The 12,978-nt window shown below is 31.5% G+C and overlaps 1 protein-coding gene across 1 annotated transcript in view; it reads left to right on the top strand.

The window, feature by feature from the left end:
• The window catches only part of LOC129218509 (uncharacterized), a 45,367-nt gene extending 36,602 nt beyond the window's left edge, over window positions 1-8,765 (top strand). Inside the window, exon 5 of the mRNA XM_054852797.1 lies at window positions 7,780-8,765. Within this exon, the coding sequence (XP_054708772.1) occupies window positions 7,780-7,886 (107 nt within the window). The 3' untranslated portion in view covers window positions 7,887-8,765. The remainder of the gene's footprint in view (window positions 1-7,779) is intronic.
• Window positions 8,766-12,978: the final 4,213 nt, after the last annotated feature.

Genomic DNA, 12,978 nt, shown 5'->3' with positions numbered 1-12,978 from the left:
GTAATACATTGGCCAGGGGAAAACGAGAACTTAGTCTACATTAATTTCAGTGTATATTCACTTCCTGAGAATTAAACCAGGGGCTTTTTTCTTGTCTTTTTTCTTGTCCAAATTTAAAATCATGGTCTTAAAGATTTTTAAAAGTTTATTTTAAGTTGTAGTATTTTCCCCATGTCTAGAATTAAAATTTATTATCACATAAAAAAGTATTCAAAGCATCAATATAAATGTTTTAAAGTTGTGCAAGTTTCTTAGTTTTAGTACTTATTTAAAATTTTGATCTGTTTTTAATGAATTGGGAAAAATATTTACCTAAGTTTAAAATAAGCATCCTCATGTGTATAATAGCCAAAATCACCAAGTGACGCACTAAAGTCTCCAGCAATGAAACACTTACAATTCAGTAATATTTAGTCTTTATAGGGTAACGGCACCAGTAACAGACATGCTTAAGACATCGCTCTCGGGTTAACTCAATTTTCTGATCCTTTAAATGTATATAAATTTTTAAAACTTTTTCTCCCATGCAACAACATCTCATCAAACGTTTGGCTGCTCTTGGATCCTCTGAATTAATCAATTCTATTTTTATTTGCTAAATTTCGAAAAAAGCTCCAAACCCCAGTAACAGACACCAAAAAATTTGATGATACCCAGTAACAGACAGGCTAAAGGGATGAGAACAGACAGGATGAGTAACAGAAAATTCCATTTTTCTCTTAAAAATTTATAAATATTCTTTGTTTCTAGTACAAATTCAAATGAGCAATAATTGAGTACCTACCCAAGTAGAAAATTTTCATCACAAAAAAATCTTGAACTGAAAAAAAGATTTATTCACTATTCTGAAGGTTTCCAAAAAATATGGCATGAGTAACAGACACCTTGTCTGACACTAGTCACGTTGTTTGATTTTCAATATTGAACCTGTAAGCACAATCAAATCAATGAATAACCTCATCTGGAGCGAAAAAAAAAAGATAAAAATGAAAAAGGATTTAAGGACCAATAACAGACATGGGTGTCTGTTACTAGAAAAGCAAGTTTTCTGGAGATAAGTAACAGACATTGATAAAACTCACATTAGAAGTGAGGGTACATGGAAAACGATGAGAACTTAAAAGAGCATAGTTCAAACATTAAAAATACCTCCAGCATGCACTCGTGTCGACATTTTACAATGCAAAATGGTGGTTGAAAACGCCTTCTTAACGTCAACAGTTAGCTGCTGCATGAAATATTAGCTAACCTCAAGGTAGCTATTCATAACCTTCCACTACTGCCTTGTAAATACATACTGACTCTTGAAATTCACTCTAACACTAGATGACTACACCGTATTCATTGGCCACAGCAACATCTGTTTAACCCGCCTAAAATTCTTATTATTTTAATCCAAACTTATGACTGTTACTGGTGCCGTCACCCTACTTGCATAAATCAAAAACTCCAAATTTTTATGTCTGGAGTAATCGACTGGATAGATTTCGTTAAAACTGTCTAGGTACTGCTGGGAAGGTTTACTCTTTTTTTTTGATTTAAAATTTCATTTTTGGACCCAAAAATGAATATTTCCTCTCTAAATAATTATTGTATAGTTCAGACTTTGGTTTCATTCACAAGAGCAAAGAAATCAAAATATTTTCTAGCTATGGTAAAAAAGAAACGGATGAAATTAATTATTAAAGGGAAAGTTTCAAGCATTTTAAGTAAGGGAAAATAAATCTTTTATCAGACATTAGTTTCCTTTTTACTTCCTTTTACAAAAAAGGAAGTATTGCATTCGCGAAAAAATTTTCACTCAAAAATCGCCCTTAATTTCCATTTTGCTCACCCCCAAATGAATGTTGAGTTTTTTTTTTCGATTCGACCACATGCGGAAAAGTGCCTAAGAATGTATAGACACGCGAAATATCCATTTTGACCATCACCGAGGTAATTACAACGACTTTTCTCGTGACGTCTGCATGTATGTGCGTATGTATCTCGCATAACTCAAAAATGGTATGTCCTAGAAAGTTGAAATTTGGTACATAGACTCGTAGTGGGGTCTAGTTGTGCACCTCCCATTTTGGTTGCTTTCGGATGTTCCTAAGGGGGTCTTTTGCACCTTTTTGGGGGGAAATCATTGTTAATATCAATGCAAACTTAAGTGGTGTTATAATTTGGTAAACACTTGGTGACGTATCGCCAAGCTTTTGGTCGCCAAGTTTTTTCGCCAACTTGGCGACAATTTTTTTTTTTTCAATTCCTCTTTTGTGGCGCAAATTGTATTACGAAAAAATTTTCACTCAAAAATCGACCTTAACTTCCATTTTACTTACCCCCGATTGAATATTGAGTTTTTTTTTTCGACTCGACCACACGTAGATAAGTGCCTAAGAATGTATAAACACGAGAAATAACCATTTTGACGATTCCCGAGTTAGTTACAACGAGTTTCCTCGTGACGTCTGTATGTACGTATATATGTGCGGATGTGCGTATGTATGTCGCATAACTGAAGAACGGTATGTCCTAGAAAGTACGTACACTCCTAGTGGGGTCTAGTTGTGCACCTCTCCCTTTTGTTGCATTCGGGTGTTTCTAAAGGGATCTTCCGCCCCTTTTGGGGGGGGGGGTAATCATTGTTAATTTTGATGTGAAATCAAGTGGTGTTATAATTTGGCGGACACGGCAATATATCGCCAGACTTTTGGTCGCCAAGTTTTGTCGCCAACTTGGCGATAAATTTGGCGAGTTTTTTAAAAATCTGTATTAATTTGGTCACTGTTGGTGATATTTAGAGCGTAAGATATTGAATCACATTGAAATTGCCAGTAATGGGGAAATGACATTAAATTGGAGTAAAAGGAAGTCATGTGATTCACACATCAGCTCGTTTCTCAAATGTTGCCGAAATAAATTAGAATTTCAGGTAGCACTATGGGGTTCAGAAAGGTGTACTAGGATCTCATTTTGTTTAGTGCAGATTTTAATTCAATAAAATACAATTTTTTTTTTTTCTGACCACGAATAACCCAGCTATTTTCTAGTGTCCCCATAGGATTTTTTTTTCAAAATATGGTTTTATTTTCCTTTTTGTTTTGCTGTATTTACAATGTAGACTTGACTTTAGAGCTTTTTTCTTCTAGGGAGTGCAAAACGATAATTTTATCTGTATTGAATTGCATATTTGAGGTATTTTTTCTACAGGGACAGGGGTTTTCCTTTTGCATTTGTGTGTGTGCAATGTGGATTTTTATTAAATTTTTTTTTCTTGTAGGAGATGTAAAATGATCATATAAATCAAGTTGCATGTTTGAATTAAATTATTTTTTCTACGAGGAACAGGATTTTTCTTTTGTTGCAGATGGTAATGTTTTTTAGTTGGTCTTTTTTTTGTGTGTTGGGGGGGAGAGGAGGGTTATAGTTGAGAAGTTTCATTAGAAAGATTGATTTGCTAACTGATAGTATACATCACTTGCTGACTTAACGGTATCAGCAGAGTTATGGTAGCATGGTCGCTTGGCGAGTTTGGTGAAAAGCAATGAAGTTGTGGGATCATTAAGTTTTTCTGCTGATGAAGACAGCAGAATTCTTAGAGCTTCCGAAAATTTCATATTATCTTCAGAAAATTTTATTCAAGTCCACTATAGTGCAGCTCTGGTTACTTGAGCTGTGACCTTGACTATATTTACCTGTTTTTGGGGTGTTTAGTGAAAATTAGACGTGTATTGGCTCAGATTTTAGTTAGAATATTTTTAAATAACTACTAAGAAAGTTTCTCAACTCAACTTAGCACCAGTTACCCCTCCCTATTTTCCAAAACAGCGATAAACATTGTCAGAGTCAGAGCTCAACTTCTCAGAGCCTCACAATATCACCCCTGCAATGTTTGCATTCAAAAATGTTTCATCCTTGTGAAACATGTTGCAGAAGTATAGTTAGGTACACTATCATTTCACCTTTTTTCTGACGAATAAAGTCGCCATAGTGTTGAACGTCAGAAGGTAAGATAAGGAAAATCAGATTTTTTTTCTATAGACAGTTCAGAATGGGACTAGGCAAGGATTAAATTTATAAGTGTAATTGATTGCAAAGAGACTTGGAAAATAATCACTAATTCTGACGATTAAATTTGATTGAATTCAACATTGAGAAAATGGAAATCATTCAAAAGTGTAGAAAAATAAAAGCAGCCTACCCCCCCCCCCCCCCAAAAAAAAAATTCACAAAAATAACTTGTTGCTAAATCTCTAGAAAAGCAGTATTAAATGGTGCCATGTTTGTTTAATGAAACATCCATGACAAAATACTCAGCCGCTTGGAGCAGGGGTGATTCATTTCTTAACTTTTTATGTTTAATAAAAACAAAACCTGCATGTAGAAATGCAATATCAAGTCTGGAAGCAAAATTTGTTGATTTCGTAATTTGGTAAATTTTAACTAATACTGTGTTAAATGAAGAGACTTTTTAAACATAAAAACACTCGCTTACGAAAAAGTAAGAGCCCTAAAGCAAAAATTTCACTTCAGTATAAGTATGAACATGTAAATAAAATGCGGTGAGGATATCGGAACAAAATATAGTGGACGCCTGTTAAATGAATGGGTGGTCAATTGAATCAACGGCACAATGAATCAAATCGTCAAAAAAAGAAAAAATCCAGCTGTATTGAATTAGCCGCTTTATTGAATCAGCCTCTTTATAGAATCAAAACTGTTTAGAACAAACGTGATTCATATAAGCAGCGGCCACTGCACAAAGTTGTTTTCTAGAAACAATGTTTTAAAAATTGACATTTTGAGGGAAAATCACATTTGATCAATTGCATATGTATATTTTTTAAAATTAAATTTAGTTTCTTTTAATTTACATTAGAAACTCTAGTTTTGTGTCATTTGAAGGCTCTTGATTTGGAATTAGGTTACAAACTCCTCTTAAATAAAATTGGGAAAAATTTTCATAGAGCTACTATTTAATTTACGAATTTGTTTTCATACGTTAAAACCATAATTCTTTTATAATGCAGTTTTCAATTGTTGAATATCCAGGGGTCTGGCCAGAGGATATTTGGGTCCGTTAACGGACCCTTCACAAAAATCCGATCAACCAAAACGGACCTTTCACAAAATCCCGATCAAACAAAACGGACCCTTCACAAAATTCTGATAAACAAGATCGGATCTGTCACAAATTGTTTATTGCAAGAGCAGATCTGAAAGCAAAATAACGCATATTTCTGTGCATAAACCGATAATTTTTGGAACCTTTTTTTAAGTCAAATTAGAGGGATCAGCTTAAAAAAAATTAGCTAATTTTGAAAAAAAAAAATTGGCACTCTTGGGATACTCCTGCAAGCGATAAATAATTGCTACTGCCAAATAAATATAATGGTTGGTTGTTTTATCACAGCTAATTAGCAGCGGTGTTGTTGTAAACTTTTCTGAAAAGGCATAAGTCTCTTTATTTCTGTTAGAACTCCCATTTCAAGTTTTTAAAGCAAAATTCCATTTTCTGTTATGAGTCAAAAATTAAAATGCTGAATAGATGGTTTATTTTATTTTTTGGGTCAACTGTGTCCACAGATATTAATGATATATTTATCATAGGACTCTGAAATACAATTTTAAAATAATTTTATCAAAAATATTTCTTTTACAAGCCGTTTTTATACTTTTGATGTCTTCACTTGATCACAGAATTGCGATCTCTTTGCATCCGCTATGGGAATCAGATTTTTCGAATTTTTGATTATTACGCTTTGTTAAGAGGTAAACAATTGAAATATCTTTTTAGTTTTGTTAAAATCATGGAATTTATAAGTTTTAAACGAAATTCTCTGCCTTTTAAGAGTGTCTTGGGCAGGGTTGGGTTTTGGACTGTCCAAAACTGGTTTAGGACAGGACAGGTGGTTTTTACCGTCCAAAACTGTCCAAAAGTGTCCGAAACTGTCTTAAACTATCCAAAACTATGCTAAAGCTAAAGGGGTGTAATCAATTTGTATTTACTACAATATTTGTTATGCATTAATATAAATATTAATGAGGTTTAATTAATGAGTATTTGATAATACGTTTCTCCAAAATGTTCATTTAAAAAATATTTTACTTAAAATAAAATGCCAATAACTCTATCACATAAAAACTTCCTTTTGTAACAGTTGGTAGAGTTATGAAAGGAAATTCACATTGCTACCATTACAACTAATTTCAGTTACATTTATAACTCAAAGGAATGTTTTCAAATGCACAACATTTTTTTAAAAGCTTCGTATTTTTAATGGTTTTTGCAAATAAATTTTGCTTGATGTTTTAATGAAAATTATTTTTTAAATCATAGATTAAAGAACAAGAAATTAATGCTTAAACACAACTTATATTTTAAAACTTGTGCTATTCTTTTTCTAGTTCATATTTTTAATATAATACATTCTGTATGTACAAAAAATTGTCATTTATTGCATTTAAGTCAATTATTGCACTATATTTTGAACGCTTTCTTTCGACACGTCGAAAAATTTGGTTTATGGAAACAAAAAACAGAAAAAACTCATGCATACAAATTGAAATATTTAATGAAGAATTTAATTGCTACGTAACTAGATTAAAATCTGCTGTATATATAAGCTACATATATATTTATGCTTGAATGTTCACATTAAATAAATATATTAAATAGTCAAAAAAAAAAAAAAAAAACATAATTTTAACACATTTTGTTCTGTTTTTGATATTTTCTCACTGAATATGGTTTCTAAAAAAATAGTTTTGGACACTTTTGGATACAAGGGTTTTGAACCGGATGGTAAAAACCTTATCAACCCTGCTTTCATTTGCACACATGCACGAGCATAAGTAAATTTAGTGACCATTATCAAAAAAAAAAAAAAAACCCTAATAATAATAATAAATGAATAAATAAAATAAACTGATGCATACAAATTTAAATTTAAATCAAGAACTCAACTTCTGTAACTAGATTAAAATCAGCGGCATAAATAAGTTGTATGTTCACATTGAATAAATGTTCAATCTAAAACTTTACTTTGATGCATTTTATTCTGTTTTTGATTTTTTCTCACAAAATACAATTTCTCTAAAAATATAGTTTTGGACACTTTCGGACAGTTTTGGACACAAAGGTTTTGGACAGGACGGTAAAAACCAGGGTTTTTACCATAGTGTCCAAAACCTCGCCAACCCTGGTCTTGGGTCAAAAAGTTGAATGCTGAACCCTATTCTGAATTTTATTTTATTTATTTATTTTTGTTACAATTATTTTAAATACTGTACAGAAATATATCTAGTATAATTCAACATAATGTAGAATGGTAGATAAATATTGATACTTGAAAGAGCGATGCCCCCCCCCCTTGCCAAATATCAGAAAAAAATTCAGAATGATTTTCTCGACGCAGAAGAGGAAAACGCTCAACTTTAAGTTTAATTGATGCAGTTTGTGCCATCTCTAAATTCGAAAATTTCGTTTTAACAAATTTTTTTTTTTTTTTTTTTTTTTTTTTTTTTGCGAAATTTTTTGATTTTTCACAAAATTAATTCATTTTTCACAAAATTATTTTATTTTTCACAAAAAACGGACCCTGTGAAAAATCCTGGACAGACCCCTGATATCTGAAACATTGAAGAATTAGGTAATTTTCTTTCAGTTTTCTCGCATTGTTGGGTATCTGATGTACGAACTATATCACTTGACTGTTGAACATAAATCTCCCTTTTTATTTAAGTATTAAAGTTTTCAAGATTGAAACTGAAGTATTTTTTCCAATATTTCAGATGAGAAAATGACTGAAGAGAAAGCATCTGAACTTTCAACAAGACATGTTCAAACGAGCATTCGTATTAGAAATCCTCCAGGAGGGAAATCATCTGGAATCTTTTAGCTTAATATTGAATATCACTACAAAAATCTTTTATATTCATGTACTATATTCCAGTTATTTGTGCTAAAATTTTTACTCCTTATTGTGCCAGTTTTTTCAATATTGTGTTGTCCTTGAAGATATCATTTACAAGTTTTTTAAAATCTACTGATTTTTTTTGAAGAAATCTTTTTAAGTGTAATCCGCAATCTTCAGTTCTAAAATTTGTTTATAGTATGAATTGTTTGACTTCTGAGATTTTGGAGCTTATTTAATATTTTAGAAATGTTATTCTAAGTATTTATACAAACATAATGTTTTAATGCGTTTTTCAGAAGTATTTAATGCCTTTGGCATATTATCCTATTACGGATATAAAATGTATATATTCAGCAGCTTCCTTACACCTTGAAAAACTAGGCTTTTAATCACAGTAATCAGTATTATATGTATAAACATATCTTTTCTTCATGGTGACCTAATTTGGTTCCTATATTTATAATTTGTAGATTTCAAGTTCATGCAATTGTGAATTTCCTATTGTCATTTAGAAAGTATATCAAATTTAAATTGTCTTGATGCAAAATAATTAAAATTACCTCATAAAAAAAATCCTGCTTGTCTTATAGAAATGTTTTGTTGTGAAAGATTTGTTTTTTTTTTTTTTTTTAAATTTATATGTGAAATTGAGTTTGCACTAGATTCTTTTGTTTGGCTTTGATGTACATGCCAATAAGAAGTCTTCTAGACCAAATACCATGTTGCTGTTTTTGTGTAATGTTGTAGAATATTTTGTTTTCATTGTGAAATTCAGCAGTATGAGTGTATCATAAGTTTCAGTATTGTTTAAGCTTCAATTTAGCTTTATTTTTTAAAAATAAACTTTTTATTGTCTTTGCAGTTTTGTCAAATGTTATTTCAATATCCTTTCATTCTTCCCCTCTTTGATTTAAATTGATATTTTAATTTGCTCTTTCCAAATGTTAAAAGTTTTTAGGTAGTAAAAAAAAGCTTAAATGAAGAGGATACAGTCTACCCACCTAGAAATGTCAGGGAAATTTTCACACTGGAAAAGTCAGGGAAATTTACTTTTGTATGCAGAAAACTTGGAATTAAAAAAAAGTTTCAAAAGATTTTTCTTTTTTTACAGTTTAGTAAAATAAATTTGAGATTCATTCAACTTGAAATTACAAAAAGAAAATATCTTTCCTTAACCCAGTTCAACCACTCCTTTTGTTTTTTAGTTTTGCACATTCCAGTTTCCCTTGGGGGTTGAGAAGTTTACACTCCATTAACAATGGTAGTTAGGGTGCTTCTGCAACTGCCAATGAAAAACCTTAGTTTTCCCATACCAGTTATAAATAAGCTCTTCAGAGTAAGGGTAAACTAGTTAATATATTTTCAGCATCTGAAATGTTTTTAATAAATATATTTTTTGAAAAATTAATAAAGGAGCCGTTTTATAGTATTTTTCCAAATGTAAGGCTTGAACATGACACTTTTTTGCCATAACTGCTTGATGTATTTATGGTTTGATGAGCACATTGTTTTATTTTGAGTTTGTGTTGGTAGGACTAACTCAAAATAAAACGATGTGCAAATCAAACTGTAAATTAAACTTGGTTAGTCATTCAGCTTGGACACAAATGAATTAAAATTTTCGAAAAAGGTAGAAGTATACAAGTCCTTTAGTATACACCAAGACATACAAGAAGGCTGTAAAAGAATGCAAAGAACAAAATTATCAATTTAGAAACATTCAGTGAAGAAAATAGAGTAAGTTTTACAGAAGAAATTTCAATCGGAATTTGAAACACGTAAAACACTAGTGTTGACGCCTCAAAATGTAGGAAACGGCAAAGATGCTAATTTTTTACACCTAATCTGTGAAATTCGGTATAAAAATTTGGTCTAGAACATAAAATCCACAAATCCAAATTGTCAGTTTCCATGTCCATTTTGTATAATTGCTGAAATCCATGATGATTTTCACTGGCTTTCCAGTTGCACGGGTACTCGGCAACTACATATTTGTTCAATATTAAGAGATTACATTTCTAAATGTTTAAATCAAAGACAGGTTTATAGTTCGCAAGATCACTGGCTAAAAGTTGTAGATGTTTGTTGTTTTTGAATAGTTACATATTTCAGAAAGCTCATTTTGATATGCACAATAAAAACAGCTTAGAGTTACAATTTAACATTTTACAAGGTTCAGCGTAAACTTAACAGAAAATTCATCTAAACAGTGTTTCAAAGATGCCTGGAAATCTTATTGCTAGATTAAAAAAAAAAAAAAAACCTAATGCTTATTTGGGCAATGATGACGGTAGTGTACATTTATGGGTGAGACTCCGTTGTAAACGGTCTATAATAATACCATTACTTTTCAGTTGCGCGCCACTCACACAGCTGCAGTGATGTTGTAGGGTGTTATCATATATAAAGCATAGTCACTCTTACTATTGATCCACAACACATTGACATCGCCCTCGTGGGTCCCCTGTTCCTATCACACAGTGACATACCAGAAGGGAGTCTCTCTGGAAACAACACATTAACAGCCTAACAGTAGGGGAGACTGGGGCAAGATGACTATGTTAACAATCTTTGTGGTTTATTAATTTATTTTTAAAGATAGTAAAATTGATTTTGCATAAGATGTTAGAGTAGTCCTTTGTATTATTAAATATATTACCATTTAATTTTTCAAATAAAAATAACTAAGGATATTTTTATTTTTTCATAACCTTAACAAATTGTCATCTTGTCCCAGTACTGGGGCAAGATGACAACGTTGAAAAAGATTGAACATATTTCATGTTTTGAATTTGTTACCTAGTTTAACAAATAACTGTTTTACATCTTACGATGTATAAAATTAAACATAATCCATTGTAGCGTAATGTTGAAGTGTGAAGTTGCGCAGCTAACAATAGACACAGAGGAATGTTACAATTACAAAATTGCCATTTTGATAATTGGAATATTCCTCTTGCCACCACTCTTGGCTTTTACTGCACTGGATCCATTCTTCTGTTGGAGGGTCGCAATATTCCAATTTCTAAGCAGGGCATCTTATAATTCCATTTTTTGAAGTTGATGCAACCGGATTGTTCAGCATGAATTGTATAGACTTGGGGCCCACAGGAACTTGGTTTGAGTTTTTTTCTTCCTTTTTAGCTTAACGATCTTATTTTCCCTGTTTTTTTTTTTAAATAATCCCTTTTTTTTCACCCCTTTCGCTTTGCTCCTTGTTCTGACATTTCTTTGATGGGTGTGCTTTTAACAATGTTTGAGCTCTGTTTTTAACTGACTTCAAAGAAGGAGGTTATGATTTCGTATTGCGGTTTTTTATGTGTGTTTTCGAATTATTCCAACACTACTGGACCAATTTGAAAAAATTTTTCTTTGTTTCAGGGATGAGATTTTTCTGTTGGTTTTTAAAACCTTTCCTCCTTTTTTTGCCTCTTTCAAGCCTTATTTTTCTCAAAAATCGGAAAAAAATACGATTCTTTGAAATTTTCGGTCCCCGATTTCTTATTTGTTCTGTTTTGTCCCCTTGAGTCTTCATCCTCCTCGATATCTGCCAAAAACGTACGTTTTGGAATCATGCCAACGACGTCAAACACGTGCTGCGCCGAAAGTTGCATGCCTCGTTTGAGATTTCAATCTTTTTGCATCCTGAAAGTATTTCAATTATTTTAAATGTTGGGTGTTTTTTTACGATGTACTACTTTATATCTGCTAATTTTATTCATCATTTCAATAATATTTTTTATTTCTTTAATTTATTTTAGAAAAGATGCAAAACTCAATCAAAAAATGTGGCTTAAAACCCACAGTCTCGATTTTTTTTGTAACTTGGCATGGTTACTTTTTTTGTCTGTATTTAAGAAAGGGTAAAAAATATTTATGGTGAATCTCAAATGATTTAGGCTTTACAACCTGTTGAAAGTTTCGAAATTTCATGATTAAATGAGGCAGCCGCAAGTTGTTCTTTTTATTCCAAAATTGTATCGGGAAGTTTTCAAAAACAAATTTTGGGTTCCAATGCAAGGAAAAAGATTACCAATCGTTTCTATACATATATATTTATTTTCAATTCTTACTATGAAAAGTATGTTCTACCACATAAAGAAATTTTAGATTTTTCTCTCTGTTGTAAATTTTTACTTAAAAAACAGATCTAATTTTAAAATTTATGTTCTCACTCGTTTAACACTATAAACTCAAATGTTTTTAATGAAAAAAAAATTATTTTTCTCTAAAAAATGTAAAACGTTGACACTATTGTGTGATGCAGCCAAGATTGACCTCTTGCTCCCCCAACCCTTTGTTCAAGGACTCAGGGGTTAGAAATTGTTGCCTCTTTTTCAAAATTTAGATTTATTTAGGAATAAACACCCTTGCAAAGGAATGACACAATGCAGCAAATTGTACAAAATTATTACTCATACTTAAATATGTATTACCTTTAATACTGGTAAATTATCCATTTTTTTGTTTAGTTTTTGAATACCATGGCTTTCAGGTTCTACTTTGATGCGACTTTGAATATCATCCCTTTCACGAAATTTTTTTTGGATATCATCCCTTTTACGAAATTTTTTGCATTTCCTTCTTTTTGCTCTCTGACCACTCTCATCCCTGTTGTTTGGAAGGGTATACTTCCCAGATGGTCCCATTGTATTTTGGTCTGGATCTGATAAGTGGTCCCGGAGAAATCCAAGAAACTTTGAATTTCATACGTCATGGTCACGTGGTGTTGCTGTGATCGGTGTATTTTCACATCTAAGGTTTTGGCTTTCTCTTAAACGATATTTAATTCTCGCGGCACATGGATGATTAATTTTCTCAACGCTGCGCCGCATGGTAATTCTTTATTATAAGTGTTACTAATGTATTTATTACTGTGTAGCAAAGCAGTAAATTAAATATATTTTGCTACTTTAATAGCTGAATCAATTACCTTAATATTTTATTTACTAATAAATAACTTTATTTAGGCACTAAAATATAAAGTTCTTTATTTAATGTTCCAATTTTTAAATATATTTAGTGTTCAAATGAGGAGGAATTGAATACAGAACACCCCTCCCCCACGATTTAA

This window comes from Uloborus diversus, chromosome 3 (genome assembly GCF_026930045.1).
Source record: "Uloborus diversus isolate 005 chromosome 3, Udiv.v.3.1, whole genome shotgun sequence".
In the NCBI taxonomy this organism is placed as follows: domain Eukaryota; kingdom Metazoa; phylum Arthropoda; class Arachnida; order Araneae; family Uloboridae; genus Uloborus; species Uloborus diversus.
The sequence above is the reverse complement of the archived record's forward strand: the minus strand, read 5'-3'. Positions and strand labels throughout refer to the sequence as shown.